General features: G+C 39.6%; 1 protein-coding gene across 1 annotated transcript in view; it reads left to right on the top strand.

The window, feature by feature from the left end:
• LOC138260178 (uncharacterized) overlaps window positions 1–23,748 on the top strand; it is a 199,833-nt gene extending 176,085 nt beyond the window's left edge. Inside the window, exon 6 of the mRNA XM_069208423.1 lies at window positions 23,596–23,748. Coding sequence (XP_069064524.1) covers window positions 23,596–23,748 — 153 coding nt within the window. The remainder of the gene's footprint in view (window positions 1–23,595) is intronic.
• Window positions 23,749–24,115: the final 367 nt, after the last annotated feature.

The following is a 24,115-nucleotide window of genomic DNA, read 5'->3' as shown; positions in this document are numbered from 1 at the left end:
GGCAATAATGTGGCAGGGTTAAATACTGCACATCTCTTGACAATCACATTGGCTGATCCAACGATCAATAACTCAGAACGGTGAGATGGGCACTTGTAAAGTATTGGGTTTTGGACCTGGTCAAAAGTACTTCAACTGAATGTGGGACATAATCAATTAAAGGATGTCCCATCATAATGCCTTCGCATTGACTTATGCTTACAGCAGTAGTGGTCACAGCTTTTAAACAGCTAGGCGACACAGCAGCAACAGGATCCAATGTGGCAGAAAAGTAGGCCACAGGTCTGTTTGTTCCTCCATGCGACTGTGTCAAAACAGAAAGAGCACATCCACCACATTCATGACAAAACAGTGCAAAAATCTTCATATAATCAGGCATTCCCAAGGCCGGAGCTCTGCACAAAGTCTCTCTCAACTCAGTGAAAGCTTTCATGCATTCTTCATTGAAGAGCACTGGTTCTGCAACTTCTTTGTGTGTTAACTTCTGCAGTGATTTGGAAATCACTGAAAAATTTGGGATCTATTGTCGACAGTAGCTCATCATGCTCAAAAACATTTTGACATCTCTATGTGTAACTGGGGGATTCATTTGCATAATTGCTGCAACTCTCTCTTGGGACATTTTCCGTGCACCTTTCTCAATTTGGTAACCCAAATACTTTACTTCTTTCTCCAATACTGTAACATGGTAGGAGACACCTTATTTCATTTTTCACCCAAATGATTCAATAGCGCTATGGTATCTTGTCTGCAAGCTTCACATGTATTGGACGCAACCATAAGATCATCAATGTACTGCAGTGGGGCAGACTGAAATGGCATGTCCAAGGACTCCAAATTCTTCTTCAAAGTATGATTGAAAATGGACAGAGATTTTGAAAACCCTTGTGGCGTTCGGCACCATGAATGCACACGTTTGCTAAACCGGAATGAGAAAAGGAATTGACTGTCCACATGTAAAGGCATTGAGAAGAATGTCTGTGACAAATCAATAACCGAAAACCGTTCTGCTTCACATGGAATCTGAAATAAGATCACTGCTGGTTTTGGCACCATGGCACAAACAGGATACCACAATTTAGTTCACCTTTCTCAAATCCTGAACTATGTGATATTTCCCGCTTGTCTTTCGCAGTCCAATAATTGGAGAATTACATTGGCTGCCCATAACTTCCTTCAAAACACCCTGCTCAACAAAGTCTTTAATTACTGGGATAATGCCTTCAGTTACTTCAGGAGTCATGTTATATTGTGGTGTTCTGGGGAAAACAGCATTTGGCTTACCAGTTACTTTGACTGGTTCAACATCCTTTATAAGCCCAATATATTTTCCAGAGAGATCCAAAACTTTCAGCACTACTTTTTCTTGTAATTCATCAGGCAAGTCTTTGACTGTCATGGCAGGACACAATGTAATGAAAGTATACATGTCATCAGTTTGACTTGAAGGTTCATCATCACTAGCAAGTCTCTTCCTGACAGACTCACAGGACTGGAATTGTAGACTACGAATCGATGCAAATCCTCAAATGTTCCTATTTTAACGGGAACTGGCTCAGTAATGAGGTTTACCAAATGCTGGTTGGCTACTCCTTCAATCTGAACTGTCCTTCTTGAAAGGGGCACATTATGGATTCCTGCAGATTTGACAGTGGAACAAGTTGCTCCAGTGGCTACCAGAAATGAAACATCAATACCCCCAACACACACGTTCACATAGGGTCCACGCTGATCTACCCCCAGTGAGGCAACCAACACACATTCTTCCTCTTCTGAACTCTCATTCATATATTCTTCATTCATCTCATTATCACTGAAATCAATCAATGGGTATTGTGTGATTAACTGATTTACATTTGCATGTGTTCTTTGGTTGGTGTTATGCAGAGGAATCATTACCTGTTGCTGTGCCATCGGAGCTTGTGGAATCTGCATTTGCTGCGGTGCTTGGATTTGATGTTGGGATATGGTACTTGTTTGCTGGGGAGCCTGAATTTGGACTGCTCCTGTAGGGACATTCATGTTTTGATTTCAGGGCCTTTGAACTCTTTGATTCTGAAATTGACTGTTGTCAACCATCTGCACAACACCACCACCTTGCACCAGAATATTTACATTATTATATGGACACCCCCATGTCCGACGTTGCCTCACACATGACAAGGAAGCCTTTTCTTCATATTCTGAGCATCAGCCACATTCGTATTCGGATCTATTTGAATTCCACAACCTCTACCTCAGAACTGAGGCACCATATGTCCTTGCTGCTGTGTACCCTGCATTCCTTCTGCACTCATCATTCCTTGTGATCCCTGCAGACCTGCTGCTTGGGCGGACTTGATTTGCATCACCATTACCTTTTCCCTTATCCTTTTCTGCTTCAATTTAATTTTGTGACTACGGTATTTTGTGTAATGTAAAACTTCATCAGTTGGCTTTCCTTGCCAGCAAATCAAGTGATTCCAAATCATATCTAATTTCAGGCTTCAACCCTTGAACAAATCTGAATTCAAAATGAATCATCTTTCTTGGTTTATTAATTTCTGTGCTGTTGTATTTCTTGAATGCATGCAACTATCTCTAGTAATAAGCATGAACAGACTCTTGTCTCCTGAGATGTCCTGTCAATTCTTTGCTTATCAATATATTTAGGGAAAACTCTAGTTTTCAAAAACTCAATCACCTTGTAATAACTTTTCATTACTACTTCAGACGGTGCACTTGCTACTGTATCTCTTGGCAGCTCACGCGTTGGCCAAGTGACACTTCGCTTACACTCAACCCATAAGTCTGCTAGAACTACAGTCTCAAATAAAGTGTTCATATCTTCCCACAGGCACTTCACAAGCTTGACAACCCTTTCTGAAAAGATACTCCAACATCGTTTTCTAGGTAAACATTGTCTTAGTTTATTTCAGCTTCAATAATACAACCAACCCTGGCAGGTCCTTCGTCCCAACTGCCGACAAGCAGCCTTAACATTCCAGCTTCTTCCCCACATCACTAGGCAACAAACATGTCACCACATTCCAGTATCTAACACTTTCTGTTTGCTGTTATCATTCTACTGTTTTTTTCCTTAACTTTGGAAATCATTTGTGAATGACAGTATGTCACTCCTGCTCCATGGGACATGAATAACATTTCCTTCCGGAATTTCTCTCATTGGCATAATTTTCACAACTCCCTCAGCCTACTGTACATCATTTGAAGGTGTAGTCAGCTTTTTCTCCTGATCTCTTTTCTTTGCCCATGTACCTTCCCATTTATCTAATGCTCCCCATGTTTGAGTGCTTAATGTGAAGTTTCATTCCAGGTGATCTCCTGTTCACAATGTCTCTCAAATCAAATTCTAATCTGTAACTCTTCTTCAACTGTTTTAATTTATTCATCTCAATTTCATATTTTCAGCCAAATTAGTTAATTTCTCATAAGCCTATCTTGCTCAAAGAGTAACTTCCTTGCACATGAAACACAACTTGTTTACATTGTAACAATCTCATATGTTCAATTCAAGTGTCCCCTCAATCATTTCATTTAACTCCAATTTTAATCTAGCCATGTTTAGTGTCTTTTCTCTTTCAGGTGTGTTTTCTGGAACTGATGCTCCACTCAGATTGTCTAACCATTCAGTCAATTGTTGGGCTGTAAATACTTGTAAACTAATGTTGTTACCTCGAGATAGGGGCTGTGGATATGTACAGGACGTTCTCTTAGCCTGTTCCTGAGTCATTCCAGATGATCCCATTGAGCATGGAGGACATGTCACAGCAATCATTGGACCTACTCCATCATACATTTGATTCGTACCAAATGAATTCATAGGGGTCATGGTTGGCACAGTAGTCTCTGGTTTATGTCTTGTGCAGATGTCTGTGCATTAGGTGTGGGCTCAAGCTGAGTCATTCCTGCATTCTGAATTGGCTGTCGCATAACTGGAACTGTGACATTCTGGGTGGTATCAATAATTGGGACTGTCGGATAAACCTCTGGCACCTGTTCAACATTAGCAGTAGGTGCATTTGGAATAATCTTATTTGATACATCACCCTCCTTAAATTCTCCAATATTCTTAAAATAAAAGATCCATAATGGGGAAATGCTAAAGTACCTTCCTTCTCAGGTATTTTGCACCATTGATTTACCCAAAGACATGCTGAAACTCCTCTATCCTCCACTACTTCGAATGCTGGTGTACCTTCAAGTGGAGTAGGTTCACCCTCTCTTACTGAAAAAAAACATCTCCTCTCAACACAATCCTTAAAGCTTTAAAAATTTCATTTTTACACAAATTTCATTCACAAACACAAATTCTACAAAACCAAGAAGTAATTTTGAATCCCAAGATCCCTTTCACAAGCTGTTCTCCACCCATAGCATCTCAGTCTTGTCCACTAACCCGCACGAAGCTTTTCTCACCAGCCAACCTATCCTAGCGTGGACCAAATGACGTAACACTCACTTCACTCAGGAGCTACGACTCACTTCAGAGCCGTCTCAATCACCTTTTCACTTGAACCTAAATGCAAATATTGTGAGCACAAAACCAAATACCTTTCTGCTCACACGGGTAGGACTCAAATGCTTTGAAAGCTATGTAGAACTTTCAATTGTGGGCTTTCGCAAAGACAGCTGCTATTCCGGCTATGGCCTTCTTACAAACCCAAGTAAGATTTGACCCGCAAATCTCACTCCAATTGATATGGATTCTCCCTGTGCACTCTGTATTCACTTAATATCAACCAACTCACACACTCAAGGGAATTCTACTGATGTTGTCGACAGCTCTCAATCGGCCAACACCTCACTGCAGACAATAAACTAACCAAGTGTTTCCCCTGTAAGCGCAACATTCATTTTGAGTACGCCAGTTCCCCACTCTCTTAGTTGGAGTACGCAAACTCCCTACTCAATAACCTGGAGTTTGCAAACTCCCTACTCACTCCATACATCACACTTCACCATAAATTAGCCAAAGCATTGCAAGCCCAAGCCCAAACCCTATTCAAACTTCTACCGTACGCTTGTATCTCAAAACTGGAATTTCATCAACCCCTACACTACACCAAAAAACAACTTTCAGTATGGTCAAATTCAGACTCTCCTCCTAGCGAGACAAATTCATAACTCTGCTACCAAAACTGCTGGTGCACACTGGAGGTCTTCTTCCCACCTCAGGATCAGAAACCACAAGCGCTCTGATGAGTCAACACACCTTCACCTCACCACTAGAGGTTGAACAGATCTTTGAACTGTAGTAGTCAGATACATTCAATCATAAATCGATGACCTAAAACCATAAACAATTCTGAACACCATGAACAATTTAACATTAATTCAAATTATACACTGAATAAAGTATTAAAAGCTTTATTGCAATCCCATAATCAATGTCACGTGTATGGTGCGCAAAACTAAATTATGAACATATATGAAACCCATAGGCTGACCGAAATGGCTGAAGAGGTTTAACCTACTAAACATCACTACTATTAAACATTCCAAAAGAATAGCATAAATTAGCAAAACCACATTATGCACATTAGCTTCAGATTTCAAAGCAGATGATGGTGACATTAGTAAATCATCGAAATACAATTTTTCTCAATCAGTTTCAGAGCTGTGCCGTCCTTACTCTAGCACAAATTAAGACTTCTATGTGTGGAAGAGACTAACACATGTGGGCAAAAGTAAAAAGGAACAAGACAAAAATAATTTGGAAAAATCATCTAACTAGGGTTACTCTCTATAAAAATATGCTAGTGTAATTATCTAAGCTGAAAAGGAAAACATGAATTCACATTTATTGATACCTCTCCTCATGGGATAGCAGACAGTAATACTTCATCAGCTAGAACGGTCAGTTTCTCCCGACGTCAGTTGACAGAAGCATTAGGACAGTGCAGAACATGGGCCACACATACGACAAGTTACCATTTCAGAATTAGTTGGGCATACCAGTACTGAACAGCATAAACTAATGGGGCAATTAAGACTAAAAGAAAACTCATCAGGTGACTTTAAGAAAATAGAAGGTAACAGCAGCAGACTTAAGATGGGGATAGATGGATTGTGGCGGAGATCTGGACTGACTGTAGGCAGGAGTAGACTCGCACAAACTTAATACTAAGGGTCAGATTTACAAGGCCTTAGCAGCACAGGAGTGTCACTTTCAGTGACGCTCAATTGGCGCTTTTCTCGCACCATATTTACAGGGAGGGTTAAGCCACTTTTTGTGGCTTAACAGCTCCTTGTAAATATGTGCCCCTCTGATGCAGTTTTATGTGTCAGAGGGGCATGCAATGGGTGTTGCTGTGGGTGTTCCATCACAACACCCATTGCTTTTGAGGCTGCCCCAGATTTACAAGAAGGCGTAAATCTGAGGCAGCACCAAAGACTAATGCCATCTCAGGTGTGGCAGTAGCATGGCGTGACAAGGAGGAATACTTTTTTTCTCTTCGTTTTTTGCTCTTTCTATGTGTGCATTCTGCAGCACACATAGAAAGAGCAAAAGGACAGGAATTATTGTGTATGTCCAATAAGGGATACCTTAATTACAAAATGACACTTTGGTACTTCTATGTGGTAAACAAGGTTTATGTGCAAGGAAGGTGTAAGGATGCCTGCATTGGGGCAGGCAGCTTTAGTCAGCGCTGGCGCAGGGGGAAACACTAAGCCACTTTGTTGTAAGTCTGGGCCAAAGTTTCCAAAGTCTCTCACCAATTAGAAATCTCCATGATCTGTTGATTGGTCCTTCAGGTGGACACATTCATATGTGCAAGATTCAGCGTCCAGTGGCTGCTGGTGGCACCATCAAGTTTGCAACTATTGAGGATTTTCTCAGCAAAAGTGCATTGCAGTTTCAATGACTTCACACAGTCTGGCAAAATATTACATTTTCTAATTATTTGCAACATCAGGATTCTTTTTCATCATACTCAAAATGAACTAAGCAATTTCTCATGAGAATCAAAAGTTTCCTCTCTTGTTCTACGGCTAGAACAAATATATTGTTGCATAGTTAATACTAAAACATGTTTTTCGTCTTCAATATAATAGGACATTCAATATTGTGTCAGCAACCTAGGAAAATAATTCAGGGCAAAGGGGACAGAAAAAGCAAATCATTTTCCTCTACTGATACAAAATTAATCTTTCAGGACTAGTCAAGCAATGAAAACCTTAATATATGTTAATACAATTGATACAGTAATAAAACCTATTGCATACCTTAAAATTCAATTCAAATATGAAAAGCAAATCAATATTATTTACAACATGTTAGAACAGTTTTAAATGTGCATTTATTTTTCTGCATAGATGTAAATCACATTAACAAAATCCATTTAAATCATTATTAGTATTATTAATTCATGTTCATTTAATACTTCAATTCTAATATTCATCGTAATAAAACACCCTTAACGTTAGTTCATATGAATACTTTATTTAGTATAAAAGCAAAAATATCTTTAATGTTAAAAAGTAATATCTAATATGAATGGCAGCCTTATGGTCCACCATATTTCTAACATGCACATTTTAATTTTTCGTGTTATTTTCTCTGTTAGGCCTTTTAAATGTAAGTTAATTAGTCACCATACGCTAACTGCTATGCCACTAATATACTACTCAAATTTGACCCCTCTCTCAAATGTGGCATATCAAAGTTCTTTTGAACCAGAAGTGAATCAAACAGGTGTATTTCAATATTAAAGAGCACAGAAGATAGGACTGCACATTGGCCCACGCACTGGAGAATACATGAGTAGAGGATCTAGAGGCTTTCTCCCCCAGATATGGTGAACAAGTACGAGAACCATTCTGGAATGTTCCACTGAAGCCAATCGAAATTCGAAGAATAAGGAGTGAAAGTCCAGATTCTACCACATCACTCAAAATTCCTGCCTTTGTGCTTCAAAAGAATACATGAAACTGGGTAAGGGGTGAGATGTATGTCACAGGCAGAATGAGGATCTGAAGTAGAAAAACTAAATAGAACTATTCCCCCACTCCCTCTCTCTTTCTCTCTCTCTCTGCAATACACATTTATGTGTATTCACCATAAAAAGTGGACCTGTGATGAGTTCTTTTTTGTAAAAGTACTTTAATCCAAGAGCAATGCTGTCCAATCCTTATCTCTCCCCTGTGTCTACTTGGCAGACCAATTGTCACTTTTTAAAATACCCTTTGTGTGGATATTGCTTTGTTTTGCATTGTGCTTTTGGCTTTCTGCATAAATCAGCACCTTTCATACAGTAAAGCACTTAGCTCAAGCAAGCTACCCAAAAGCAATGCATAGAGGCCTTCGTATGACTTTTATCTGACATCTGTTTGTCGCTGGGGGTAAGTGATGTTAAGATTTTGATATGGTGCCTTTGGTCTCTTGGTTTTGCTTTGTTCAAAATGTTCATAGACTTCTTCATATGTACCTAGCGTTTGCACAAAGATCCATCTTTTCTTACTACCCTTGTGACAAAACATCAAGACAAATACTTTCCCTCATATGTGAAGTTTCACACATGCATTCTGTGAAATAATTTAATATGCAGCTTTTATCTCACTGATTGGTCGATCTCTGAAACCTTAAAGTAGACTGGACCATATGACATATTGTTCAACATTATGTGCCCGTCTTTTGTGATGGTGCTGGCAGCTTGCATCTTCCAGAAGGTTAGAATTTAAGAGAATGAGATGTAACCAACACATTTGACTCACAATTTGTCCCTGCAAATTCTAGAACTGGAAAGGAAAAGTGAAATGCAGAGAATCTCAGGATCTACCGGTGGCTCAGGATCTAAAATAATGTATGAACATTAATTTATACATGTGCTTAATAATTATTATTCCAATACACTATATCCAATATGTAAAGTGAAAAAAGAGTTGAAAGACCTAGGTCAAGATCTATTGTTTTTCGTTCGAATATGTTTTGAAGCTATGTTTATAATCTGACCTTGCAGTTAAATAATGAGCCCATGAGAATATTGTAATCAAGCTAATTGTTATCGGTACAAAAGTATGATTTTAGCACATGTGAGCAGATGGATCTCATTAGTAACACCAAACTTATATTCCCAAGCAGTCACTGTGCCGTGCCGTAATCCAATTTATCTGATGGTTGGCAAAATATTCTACATTCTATGACATTCTATGACATTCTATGACATTCTATGACATTTTCAGACTAAGCTAGTAAGGCAAGCAGGGTGTTAACTATTGGCTAGTAGCTTGAAACCTCTAGAATAGGTGCACAATGTGCATAACTTAGTACGTCATGTGAAGGGATGTGATATGTAAAGCTGTGGTAATATATCCTGAGCAGTAGAGCCTTCATTTAGAGTTTCAAGGTTTCACCCAAGGACTTCTGCAATCGAAAGCAGCCAACATCGCCTTGTGAAACTCCTATTAGCATGTCCTGTGGTGGTGGTGGTGGGGTGGTGGTGAGGATTTAACACCAGGCCAAAATCCACCTGACTTGTAAGGAAGCCCTAGGAGTCTAATATGAATATGAGATAGTTTCTTTTTTAAATCTTCTTGGATCGTTATGGGATCACATGATGTAGTACAAAATACTCTAGTATGTGATTGAGGGCCAGATGTAGCAAAATCCGATTTGGCGACTTGCAAATTGCGAGTCTGAGCGACTCGCAATTTGCAAGTCGCAAAATCGGATGCAGAATGGTGTCTCAGACACCTTCTGCGACTCGCTATGGGGTCGCAAAGACCCACCTCATCAATATTCATGAGGTGGGTCGCATTTTGCGACCCCATAGCGAGTCCCTGCACCACAGGGATGGTGGCCTGCTGTAGTCAGCAGACCTCCATGTCTGTGACTGCTTTTTAAATAAAGCAGTTTTTTTTTTTTCATTTTGCAGCCCGTTTTCCTTAAAGGAAAACGAGTTGCAAAATGAAAAAAATACCGAAACCATTTGGTTTCGTTTTTTTCAGAGTAGGCAGTGGTCCATAGGACCACTGCCTGCTCTGAAAAAATATTTTTGTCGACATTCACAAAGGGGAAGGGGTCCCATGGGGACCCCTTCCCTTTTGCGAATGAGTTACCACCAGTGTGACACTGGTGGTAACTGCGAGTTGCTTTGCGACCGCATTTGCGGTCACAAAGCAACTCTGAATTGCGATGCGAGTCGCAAATAGGAAGGGAACATCCCTTCCTATTTGTGAGTCGCATTCCCAAATTGCGAGTCGGTACCGACTCGCAATTTGGGAATGAGCATCACGTGAGGCCGTTTGCATGGTGCAAACTGCGATTTTTGCAGTTTGCGACATGCAAACGGCTTGCTACATCTGGCCCTGAGTGTCCAAACTCTGGTTTGGATATACATAGTCTGCTTCTCTGGTGTGCTGCCCTTGACAAGTGCAGGATAAGAATTGCTGACGGACTAAGTCATTCCTATTATTCACAGCATTGACCACTACTGTGCAGAGTGGGCAAGGATGAGAGCTTGTTTGCAAAGTTTTCTGTTCGGGAGCTCTTGAAGTACTCCAGGTTCAGTTTTGTACTCTGTGCTGTGGTAAAGGTGGCGCTCATTCAAAATCAGAAATTGTGAACAATATTCCTCAATGCTTTTGTTATCTGCATTCCTGTTCGATCTAAGAATGCTGATGACAAGACTCTGGTAGGTACTAAGGGCCACATGTAGCAAAGGGTTTTACTCATTCTGTGTCTATGGGAAAATGTGTTCATACATATGGCCCTAATTTCTGTAAGTATCACAGCTGGGTGTTGGGCACGCCTGACTTTGAATTTGATCTTGTCCTGAAATAGAAGGAAATACTTATGATTTTTAAGGCTGATGCTTTCACCTGAATGTGTTCACATATGTTTAGAGTGCAGTGTGTCCTTTTTGATTCTAGACCAGTTGGGTCCAGTAATCTAGTTATTAACCTTTTAGGACGTTGGTGTATATTTCAGAAAGTTCAAGAGTAAAGTGTCACCATTACTAGTTGTCTCCTTAGATTGAATTAGTGAGTCGATTGTCAAAGCAGAAGAATTGTCATCAGCAATGGGAGTTCTAGACTTTAGGTTTTTGTAAGTATTTATTTTATTTGCCATGTGTATACATGGTTATTTACAAAGGTGATACCTAGTTGCTTCACCTTTTGTGTTGGTGCTGTGAATTGTCCGGTTATCAGTGCCATTTGAAAGTGAGAGCTTTGTCCAATAAGAGGACCTCTATTTTGGATCGGCGTAAGTGAAGTAATTTTATTCAATTAGAAGTTTGCATATTCTAGAAATGCTTTGATCTGAATAGTTCTCCAGACAAATGGAGGTACAGGTGTCTTCTCAATGCATCTAGAATTATGAGCTGGGATGCTCAATCGGGATACGTATATATTTTACAGAGGATTAACACAATAGGTTAGAAGGAAGAAGTCTATGTAGTGATGAAGGAGCAATTTCGAATGGGACACTCAGATGACCCGATTCCCGTTTGTTGGCTCTTTTTAACAGCAAAGATTTGAACCTCTCTTGGGAAGTTGCTGAGATTCGAGTCCAATCACCCAACCAATCGAAATCATGGTGAACTGTGTTTTATGCTGAATAATAATAATATGCCAGTGATAATCAGTGTTACATGATTGCCTTCAAAAATAATGTTTAGGGCATTCAATGTGATATTATCCAAGGCTATTAGGTTTGCCGTCTGAGATTCAGACCAATGGTAGTCAAAAAGCCATTGTCATATTTAGTTTTATGCCTGGATTTATAAAAATACAGCTCTTCCCAAGGTGTTCATGGGTGTTTTAAGTTTGATTTTGGTCTGTATTTGACTATGACATTTCTTAGCATTTCAGGAATATTATTATGCCGAGCTTCGAGAATTAGAGGCAATTACTAAGATTGCAGTATTGATCAAGAGTACAGAATATGGAATACTTTAATTTGCTCCGAGGGTCGAACGATCTGGCCCGAAATAGAGATTATTACATATGATGAATGGGATCTGTGATGATAGCGAATATTTGGGTTTTAATCAAGGGCCATACTTTAAAAAAAAAAAATGATAAACCATTTTAACAGACACTATTGCAACTCTATGAAAGTTACACTAAGCAAACACAAAGGATTTGTACATTAAGGATATATCAAAACGTCCTAAACAGTAGCCATAATGAAAGTAATACTTTTGGTGTGAGACGTTGACCAACATACTTAATCTCTCAGTTTGGAAAGTATTTGTATAATAAAACAAATCTATTTATAGACATCAGTACAGAAGTAGCACATAATCAGTACCAAGGCACAGCATTGCAGTATTTGCTTTTCAGTTCTCTCAGTCTCTCTCTCGTCCGTTCTCATCTTCTCTCTTGTCTCTCACACATCTCTGGTGCAATGAATTTACCTAAGGGCGGGCAGTAAACTCGTCTCTGCTCAGCATGAACTCCACCAACCACTGCCAAAGCGGAGTTTAATGTATAGACTATCCAAAACAAGGAACACATAAGATGTTCTATGTCCTAGCAAATGCCTCAATGGTCGCTGAGGACCCTCAGCCTGTATGTGCTTCTCAGGTGACGCTCAGTTCATGTCATGCTGTCTATGCTTGGAGGCAGCGTTCTGCCCAAGACACACTCTCTACGTTCAGAGCGGAGTTTACTACCAAGATCTGGTTAATACAGTCTTCCACAATGTGCCTCTGTGCCTAAAGACTATGCAATTAGAGGAATGCAGAGATGCTCTTCAGTGCTTCGGTGGCATTCAAGTTCCCAAAGTGTAACGTCCTAGCTTTCCGTGGTGCTGTCAAGCAAGGGCAGCTTATCCAAAAGGAACAAATAAGACATTCTATCCCACCAAAGCCTCTATGGTCGCTGGGGGCCCTCTACCCTTACGTGATATGGTCGCTTTCTCTTGCCCCCATGCACTATGGTCGCAGCTCTCACCTCGCAGTGTTTCACTTTGGAGTCAAGCGGTTGGAGGGGGTCCTGCTGAGCATGAGGGTCTCAGTGTTTATGACCCACTTGTTTCATGCCTCAGTCTTGCACCTGCCGTCCACTGCCCCACCTTCAGGCTCCATGGCTGACACGGCCTACCCAGTAGGAAGGCGGCTACTCCTGCTGTTCTCTGACTTGAACCTCCAAGGGTCCCGCAGGAGCTGGAGCAGAGCAGCTGGCACAGCAGTACTGTGCATGGTAGGAGTGGTGCCAGGCCACGGGAGTCGGTGGTGAGTAAGGGCAGGAGCAGTGAAGGGGTTTGGGATAGGGAATGAGTAAAGGGATACTCACCCACAGATGGACGCTTGTTGTGGGCAGAGAGAGATCAAAGGGAATTCAGGGGGTATACTGACAGTGGCCATCTGTAATCTGTAATAGTATTCTGATGGGAGACACATCTGGATCTCGTGTGAATGTATATATTTTGTGTGCTTTAAATAGCATCACTTAGTATATGAGTGTATGTTATGTTGTAGTTTATTTTATGTAGCACCACATGTGCTGCACTCCCAAAGCGCACATGAATATTACAGCACAGGTCACAGGGTACGTGCATCCTGGTGGCACTGTAAAAGCATGCAGGTATATTTAATTGAAAGTTGTTCACTTAGTGCAAGGCATGCAGGTGTGGTGGTGCTACTGATTTTTTTTTTATTATCAGTGCAAAGGACCATAGTTCCGCAGTTAGTAAAATGCTGTGAGTTCCACCCACCCCTAAATTTACCTCTGCTCCTGTAGTAGTGGGTGCACAAACACCTGCATGATATGTACATGTGAACGCTGGTACTGCATGCAGGAGTGCCTCATAGGTAAATGGGAATGTTGGTGTTGCATGCAGGAGTGCCTGTGTGGTATGTGTGAAAACACTGCATTCTTTGTGACAGATAAGCTAGATTCCACTATGTTGGAGGCATTGGATCTGGTGTAGAATGAGTGATTCATTCTGCTTATGCTGCTGCTCAAGCTGTCTATTAGAATGACTCCATAAAACATTTTCAATTATGAGTTCTCAGATCGTGACATGACATTCCTTTTGCATAGTGTGGCATCAAGACTCCCATCTGTATGCAGTAACAGAAGCTGTCCCGTCATTTGCCATTCCTTTTTTTTCTTATAGAGATAGAAGAAATGTTGTGCGTCTGCTTATGTGTCGCTTTGTGTGGAGGCACCCCCATCATCATGCCTCTTCTCATCTACATTCCATAGTACTCTTCGAAAACCCTTATCCTGACCCTTATCCATTTCCTGGACACCTTATCCATTGTTCAGTCATGCCTTCCTCATTTATTTTTGAGTTGCTGTCTTCTGGCTGTATTCTGCATTGACAACTGCTGGACTTCACTGTTACTAAATATTGTTGGGTCCATCTGGATATAGTAAAGCACGCTGTCATAATATTTGATGTCTAGTACTTTGCAAATGTACTTTGCATAGTTTACACTATACTTTTGGTACTACTAAAATCGATTTATTTGTATGTATGATGGCAGTCCCTTTCAATGTACGGAGATGACTGCTGGGTCTCCCATCATCTCTAACTTTAGTGGGAGGTAGTGAGTTAGGGTGGCAGCGGTAATGTCCTCCGACACCCTGAAGGACTGTTCTCTATTCACCAAGCCATAAATCATTCCCTTAATTTCTTCAGTAAATTATGGAGCCTGCTTGGTGGTAATTAAGAACTCTTTTGTTGACCTACTCAATATGTGGGTTTTTTTAGAACTGGGAGACGTGATTATTTTGCCATTTTTTTTGTTGTTATCAGCCCTGTTGCCAGAAAAACCATCCAGTTTGACGAAATTGCATTGCTTAGTTTGTAGCCAATCGACGTTCGTAGCTATAGATGTCAATATTTATCCAAAATCTAGGGTGCATTGTACCTCATCAGATGTTATCATGATTTCCCTAGGCCTGAATGTGGATACCACTATTTGTGTGCGGTTATTTTCTATGGTATATTGTTTGTTTGTTTTTCAAATACCCTCCAAACCAGTTACGTTTTTCTTTTTGATGTATCAGAATTGAATCAAAACCTCAAACATCCGCACCCAAGCAATTTGTTTACCATTTCCAAATTGGTATTGGATGTTTTTTAAATAATCTGGCAATTTGAGATTACTCCATCTGACCTGGCATCAAAGCTTAAACCACGAATGCCAGAAGGACTCCTTGTTCAGCCAAATCTTGTCTGTACCACACCACAAATTAAGACTCTATAACTTTAAAATGTGTAAGGGTGACTGTTCAGCCCAGTGATTAGCCTTTCTGGGTACGTACCAGGTCAGGAGGGAGATGATATGCTCCTTCCTGACCTGAAATATGAAATTAAAAAATACTCTAGCATCCTTAGAATATGGAACACTCCAATGACAGGCACAGGGCAAAGCTTATTTTTGAGTCTCCCCTTCGTGTTTTTAAAAGTGTTTTTTTTTTGTATTCTGACTGTATGGAACTGTGTTGTCGTTTGAGAAATTATTTGCTAAAAAACAAATTACAATGCTGCTTTTTAAGGAATTCTGATCAGCAGTCCCTTGCCCACTACAGCAGATTATCAAATCACAGAAAAGCAAACATTGTCCGACATGCCTTTAAGTGCTAGAGAAACACAATCTAACGTTCTAACCTCTTTCGCAATGCTAACTATTCTATTTTAATATTTTTCACGAAAAATGTTTGGATTTGCAAATGTGTCTAGATGTGGTAGAACTATACTAAAACAAATAACATGTAACAGAAATCCTCCATTACCTTTCGAGGGCATGCATGCTACTTTCATCCTTTTATTTTGTGTAATATAATTGTTCATGGTACTCATCTGAGTTGATAGGAAACAGTGATTCAGAGTGAAATCATGAGAGCACTAATTTTAATACATGATCATTTTTAAATCTAAATAGTCTAATGAACGATAGAAGGTAAAAAGCAAAATAATAAAGCAAAAGTTTTAATCGATAGCATAGCAGGCTAATTTTCTGTCACATTTTGGATTTTGCCTGATGTGCGCCTGAAAGTATTGCTTTGCTCTTAGCGTGATCACCACGATTGCCATCCGGATTACAAATTGGCCTACAAATCCATGTTTTATAATATGTTTAATTTTCTTTTATTAAATTGATGAATGTAAAGGCAAAGAAGGCATTTGCGGCTTGATGAGAATCTACAGATATTGCATTTTATAATTCTTACATTGTTGCGACAACCCATTTTTCATTCGTGGAAACTCAACCTTGCAATCATTTTGAAGCGTGCAAGACATTCTTTTTATTGGACAAAGGTCACTCGCTGAAGTACGGAAAGACATTGCTCTGTTAAACTAATTTGCCTACATGCAAATTTTTGTCATTTTTTCCTCATTAACTATTTATCATTGAGCAAAAAAATATAATTAGGAAGGGGCAGCAAGCAGCCTGATAGAACTGGGACTAATATTTTGTAACTCTAATGATTTTGTGCATCCCTAATTAGATAGCATAGGGTTGATGCGATTAGGTCAAGATATAGCTTTTTTCATTAAAATATATTTTTGAAGCAGTGTTTATAATCTGCCCTTGCAATTAAATAATGAGCCACTGAGTTTAATATAATCAACCTAATTATTATCTGGTGCAAAAGTATACTTTTAATACATGAGAGCAGTTGAATCTTCATTAGTCACAACCAGGCTTAAATTCCAAAGCAGTCACTGTGCCATGCCATAATCCAATTTATCTGATGGTTGGCAACACATCACGATGGGCGCATTATTCAAGAACTGTAAAGGAGGCTCAGAAGTGTGATTTTTAATTCATAGGTCAAATTTGAAAGAATACATTTAAGGAAAAAACTTTCTGAGCATCAGTTTTAGGTAATGCTCTTGTCTAGGAAGTACAAATAGGGATGTGACTTCGATGAATGATGATTACATTCAAATCCAGTCAACCAAGTTTAACAAACCTGGATTTACGTGCAGATTACAGAACACATTAAAGGTGCTGTCATCAGTCTTAGGTATTACATATTTTATTTTATCTGTCTTTTTATTCAACAATGGTCTCAAACACCATCAGTACATAGCGTACCAAGATTACTTTAAACATTAAAACATTGAACCCACTATGTGTTCCTCAAAAGGGAAATAAGAAGTAGCAAAATTAAAAACAAATATTGATATTATTGCAGTATCAGCTGTTCAGAACCAAGGAACTACAGAACATTTTTTGAGACCTACTTCTGAAATGTCCCCTTATCGTGAGGGTTAGATAGGTGAGATGAAACATACATTAGGATTTGACCAATGGACGACCTTCAAAGTTCCTCATCTTCAAAAGTATTTACGAATTTATCATTAATCTAAATGTCACCCAACTCCTTTTACCCTCCATATTTCTATTTACTTAGGTAGCATGCAACTCCACCAAAGCAGATGTTGAACAAATCATGTTGTACTGGAATTTTCTGAGATATCCAGTTCCAAATATTCTTTAACACTGTGCATATGATCTGGAGTGGCCTTCTCAGGCCCCCAGGGGACTACAAAATACAAGGGGTCTGATTTACATATTGGTGGACGGGTTACCCCATCGCAGCAGAGATGTATATCCTGTCTGCTGAAATCTAAATCCCATAAGAGATAATGGGATTTAGATTTCATCAGACAGGATATTTGTCACTGTATTCCAGAGTAACCCGTCCGTCAATATCTAAATCATACCATAGGTCCTCAGCAGTTCCTATTTTAGATCCACTCAATAAACCAGTTTCAGTCATGGACTTAAATTAAGACTGTATTTTGTAATTTTCCTGCTAAATACAATTATTTATAGTCATGTAACCCTAAAGCTCCCCATTCATCTGGCTGCTTCAGTACTATTGTGCTCACCATTGGGACTTGCAGTGGGAATTGCAAAATACTGAGTTGCTAATAAACTATTTTGCAAACAAATTTCCACAGAACAAATAAGCATGGGATAAATTGCAACACTTCCAAGCATCTGGACAACATCAAAATCTTAACTAGTGCAACCTGACCTATATTTGTCAATTTTCTCCAAAACGTGCAATGGGCAAAAAGTGGTCTTGTCACTGTATACTTTACTGACTTATTATTTCCAGTAAACAAACAGACTACGTGCATTTAGAAAGACTTCTTTCTTTTTCTCTATCCTACTACTGCAATTTCGTAGGGCATTTTTCCAAGACCTCATCCGTAGGGCAATCATCAATATGGGAGATGTCACCCTTCTCAGGTGCAACTCTCAATTTCCTATCCTTTCAATGTTTGCTTGCCTATCTTTTCCCTTAAGAGTATTAAATATGGAACTTAAAAAACCTTAGAAACAATGCTCATATATGTTCACATAGTATTTCAGGACTACTGCAAGTGATTCCGTTTTTTCCAGTACCTAATAATGCAGGTGTGATTGATGCAGCACTCTTCTCTTCCTATAATGACATGCTCTAAATCGTGGATATCAATGCCGGCATTTCTCTTTGATTGAATTTCAACCGGGAACCTAAAGCCCTAAGTCAGAAATAGCACTGTGTAATCATGTGCCACTTTTTTGCTTATTAACTTGGAGTACTTGTTTACCATGTATACAAGCTGATTTAATTTAAACCCCTGCATATCCTCGGCAGACATTTACTTGAGGAACACCCAAGCTTCCCACTGGTTTTCTGCAGGACTGTTTTCTCTGACCTCCACCAGAACCTTCATGACAGGTAGATATCTGATATAACGCTCCCATTTCGTAGAATTGTTCCCACAGCCACCTCTTCACATACCAGTCACTGTTCCAGTTTTGTCAACTTGAGTAATCTGTCTTTTCTGAGCAACTCACCCATATGTTCTTCACAAGGTATGCGGGATGAAGCGAAACGCTCCAAGGAATAGGATTCAAAGAGACAAATAATGTCTCCTAGAATATGCACCATTTGTTTCTTACAGATCTAAAATTACAAATTGGGTGTTGACTACTTGATAACACATTACATGTGGGCTGTATGTCACAATATCAATTACAAATGTACTGTTATACAAAAATATATTAGTAAAAATCCAGAAATTCGAAATGGTAGCCTTCTTCATTTCTGTAAAAAAACAGCAAAAATCTTTGCAACAAAAATACTGACTTTACAGGTATTATTCGAAAAGCAACATCCACTACAAAAATATAAAAATCAAAAACGTTGAGAAAATGTTAAAAAGGTGGTAAAATATCAACAACAAACATCTGAAATGCATTATCTAAAAATAAACTGGTAACACATAAGCTCACACACAAATATACAATTACAAAAAAAGTAAAAATTAACTTTAACACGTTTGGGACATATTACTAGCATCTTCTTTAAAAGGTACAGCCAGAATTTTTTTTTAAATCAACCAATCAACCATTGTGTCCAAAACTAAAACAGGTAACAATTGGAAACTCCAGTCAATTAATAATTACCATAAATGGAGGATATGCTTAACAATGAAACCTCAGCACAATTGCCAAGTAACAGATCAGAATGTTACTTTGCCAGAGGACCTGACCTTCTGTTCCTTGGACCAACATTCCACTTCAGTAAATCACATCATACTAACTAAGAAATAAGGTCATAAACTTAAATATAATGTTATAAGCAGTGGAAAGAAACCGCATCTGGAAGATACAAAAGTAATTAGCTAAATTAAATATCAATATAATTGTTTGTAAATATTATATTTCCAATACAGCCTTCAAATGTACATGATACATACGAACAATAAAACAGCCTGAGCCAATAACTCAACAAAAGGGAACAGATTACACCAAAAATAATTAAAGAAAAGGGGAGCATTAAAATCTGTGTGTAAAAAGGTGTAAAGTCAAATCAATTTATCCTCTCGCCTGTTTGAAAGAAAGCTCTACCAATGGGCATATCCCTTGGGACTGTAGCAAATAGTATTCTGATGACTACTACAGTCATGCTTCTACTGGAAGTGATATTGTTCAAAATGTTAAAGCCCGGCACCATTTGCCAAATAAAGTTGAAATTAAAATAACAAACATTGTCAAATATCAACTGGTTTGTGTGCACTAATAGGGACAATAGTAAAAGACAATGGCCCTCATTACGAGTCTGGCAGTCCAAGGACTGCCAGACTCGTGGTAGCGGTCTGACCAATGCCAAAGCGGTTGTCCAACCGCTTTGGCGGTGATCAGACCACCACAATATGACCGTGGGGGTTTTACCACGGTTGGACCACCAGCACCGCCAGTTTCCCTCTATTAGAGGGACTGGCAGTGCTGGCTGTCCTAACTCGCCAGTGCATGTACTGTGTTATTACATTTCCAGGTTTGTCTTAGTATTTTTTATTGATTTACATCTTTTGTTTGATTCCGTGCCCTTTTACCTGCTTTGACTGGGATTATTATAAGGTGGTATTTTCCACTAGTTTTCAATGACCTCTTATACTTGTAATTGTGTGTTGTTTATCACATGCTTCATTTTGTTATGTGGTTAATATCATGGTAAATAGCACAGACATGCGGTATGTAGCACATGTACTAATTAACTTGTGATCAGAGGATTTAGTAACTTAATGCGCTATCCATGCTGGTGTGCGGTAATTACGACTAGGCTTAACTCAAAACCAGGTCCTAAGTGGGTTTTGTGGGGTAATGTGGGAAATTTATTTTTCGGGTTTAATCAATTTAGTTGTACCAAAGAGTTCTGTATGGATGTGGCATTTCTGTTTTAAAGTTATTAAAACGGTTTGGAAACTGTTCATTTCCAAACATATTTAACCATTTACTTACCATTTATTTTGGTGTTGGTTTTGTGGACCACTTAGTTTTTTAAACTCATGTTAGTAATCTAAGTAATAGAAATTATTGATTACATAGTTATAGGATTAAGAAATATAAAAAATTATCAGAATAGAATAATACATCTATATTTAAATTGTTTTATAACTATGAATTACAACTCACAATTTTGGTCTGAATTTTGTAGATTAGTGTGTTTTTGATAATGTAGGTTGCATTATTGTATATGTGATGGTTTCTAAGAAATCAAACCCTTAGTTATTTTCGAACAGCTGCTTTCTAGATTGCTTTGAAATTTTTGGGTTTAGTTCTATAACTTGTGCCTGATTAAGAGTGTGGTGGTCTATAGACCACTACACTTGCGGTGGCGGTCTGGAGCGCTGCCAAAGGAGTGGTCTGACTGCCACATTTCAACCCTGGCAGTTAGACCACCAGGGAACCGCCAGCTCTGCCAGAATCTCAGGTCCCTGCAGTCTGGAGGATGGTGGTGGTCCTAATTTGCCAAGGCAGCGCTGCAAGCACTTGCTCTGAGTAGCACTCTTGGTCACGCCCTCTCATATACCTCTGGATGTTGGGCTCTAAAATAAGCCACACAATTCATCCACGCAGCCCGTATGGAAGTTCAGCTCTTCTTGAGTGATGAATCTCTGTTTGTTTCCTTGTAGCACAAGCATGCTTTTTAGGGAGGTTCTTGGCTCCCTCTTTGGCTCAAAAGGCACCATTTACAGGGCTTCTGTCCATCCCCATTTACCATTGCTTTTATTTGGTTTTAGACTTTATCACCTTTTGCTTTAATTTGCTTTAAGTTACCAGTATCCTGGATCTACTAGGGAGTGCTGGACCCTTGTTTAGTTTTCTTTTACCTGCACAGTTATCACTCACACTTAGTAGCACTCCTGGACATGCCTCTCACATGCCCCCGGATGTTTGGCTTTAAAACCAGCCACACAGCGCGTCTGTGCAGCCTTCATGGAAGGTGAGCCCTTCTTGAGTGTTGAATCTCTGTTTGTTTCCTTCTTTAGTTTTCATTTACCCTCACAGTTATCGCTCGCACTGAGTCGGGCTCCTGGACATGCTCCTCACATGCCCCCAGATGTTGGGCTTCAAAAGAAGCCACACAGTGCATCTGCGCATCCTACATGGAAGTCCAGCCCTTCTTTAGTGTTGAATCTCTGTTTGTTTCCTTGTACCACCAGCCTGCATCATAGGGGGGTACCTGGCTCCCACTTTGTCCCTACATGTGCCATTTGCAAGGCTCCTGCCATCACTGTTTGACATTGTTTGTGTTTTTAGATATTTTCACCTTTTGCTTTAGTTTGCTTTAAGTTACCAGTGTCTGTGTTCCAAAAGGAGATCTTGTGCTTAGCGCAGAAGGGTTTGCTGGACCCTTGTTTAGTTTTCATTTACCCTCGCAGTTATTGCTCACTTCAAGTAGATCTCCTGGACACGCACCTCACATTCCCCCAAATGTTGGGCTTTAAAAGAAGCCACACAGTGCATCTGAGCAGAGGACTTGTGCAGGGGATGTGAAGCTGGCGTGCTGAAGACATGATTAAGGCATACCGGTCTGTGCCAATCCAGACAGTGTCCAGCACCAGCCCCCCGTCTGTTTCCCACTCGGTCCCAACACAACATTTCACTACAACAGGGAAGAACTGCTGAAACTTTGCCCTATAGGTAGGAACTGCTACTGTTTCACTATTGGCCCCTCGTAGCTTAGCTTACTAATTTTCTGAAGAACTTTGGTTATGACCTTTTGCTCTCCTAACCTTAAAATGAATACTGAGACAGCTGTTGAGTTTTCTTTTTATAAGATTCAGGTACTTCAGCAGTTGACACACGGGGTTCTAATTAATGCCAGATCACTGGTTAAGAATAAATTAGAATTCTCCAAGTTCCTTCAGGCTCAGAACCTGTATTTAGCCTTCATCACGTAAACCCGGGCGGATGCAAGTTTGGACCCTGACCTAGCCTTAGCTATCCCAGATGTTTTTTCAGTTTTTAGGTTAGACCGAGTAGCAAGGAAGGGTGGGGGACTTGTGATCATATATCGCAACCATATAATTCGTACCGTCACTCCAGTTCTCCCTACTTTTGAGTGCGAGGCACTAGCCTTTATGCTTGAAATTAATAACACTCCCTTTAATGGGCTTCTATACAGTCCTCTGAGGCTTTAATTTTCATTTGGAGAATAGTCAAGAATCTGAACTCCTGATAGGCTTAATGAACAGTCTTGCTGCATCAGCTGGTCAATACCTCCACTCACTGGGCAGGGCATAGGCTTGATAGACGTTTCTCTGATAATATAGTGCTGTCTTTTACAGAGACATTATCACTTACATGGTCTGACCATTTTGTGGTTATGTTTAAAGTGAAAACTGCTGTCAAACTCTGTAAGACTCCAACCTCTCTTATAATGAGGAAGAATCGCCCATGTCATAAAGTTGATTCTACCCCCTTGGAAGAGTCTCTAGCAGCCTCTTTGCCTATAATCACTAATGTTCTAGACCAAACCACAACTGATTATCACTTCTGGCTAGATCTTGCTATTGGTCAGTTAGCCCCTGAAAATTCACAGCTAATAGGAGAGCCAAGCAACCGCAACTGTGGTTTTAAGATAAACTAAAGAGGAGCAAAGATGGAGGCAGAACTATGATCCAACGGAAAAAAAGTTTTATATACAGAAATTTAATGAACATAAAGCTTTGATTTCTAAAGAAAAATCTGTCTATTTTACACAGAAAATAAAAACATCTATATATCCCACAAAAGAGCTTATCAGAACAGTAAAATATATTGAAATGTGGAGGATGCCAATAAGGCCAAAAGCAACCAGTCCCTGTGTAACTCTATATCTTTCTTTTTTCAGGTGAAGATTGAATATATTTTTAATATCTTCATGGCAAAGACTCAACCGGCCCCTCCATCTCCTGAGATGTATTGTCCGGCAGCTGAATCAGAAGGACCATCTTGGAGCCAAGATGGAAAATGCTGCTCTCATGCAGATCTAGAACTTGTTTAATCATTTCCAGCCCTGATGGCTGATCAAGTTGTGGACCTTCTCCAATCGATGGATTCTGGCTCCAGTCTTGAGATTAAGCAAATAGACCCTTAAATATTATCTAGCCGGTTTGTGAACACTTTTAATGACATGTTCAGCCAAGGCTATTTCCAAAATGTATGGAAAGTATCCTCTCTTCTGCTAGTACTTAAGAAATCTAGCCTAAGTTCTTTGGACCACAACATTGTCAGCTAATAACCTGCCCCCCTTTTCTGGTCATGTTTGTTGAAAAGGTGCTAGATAAAAAACTGCCCTTATTTCTTTGATCTAATCACCTCTTGGACCCGTCACAATTTAATTTCAGGGAAAACATAGAAGTGAATCAGCC

This window comes from Pleurodeles waltl, chromosome 2_1, assembly GCF_031143425.1.
Source record: "Pleurodeles waltl isolate 20211129_DDA chromosome 2_1, aPleWal1.hap1.20221129, whole genome shotgun sequence".
Lineage (NCBI taxonomy): Eukaryota > Metazoa > Chordata > Amphibia > Caudata > Salamandridae > Pleurodeles > Pleurodeles waltl.
The sequence above is the reverse complement of the archived record's forward strand: the minus strand, read 5'-3'. Positions and strand labels throughout refer to the sequence as shown.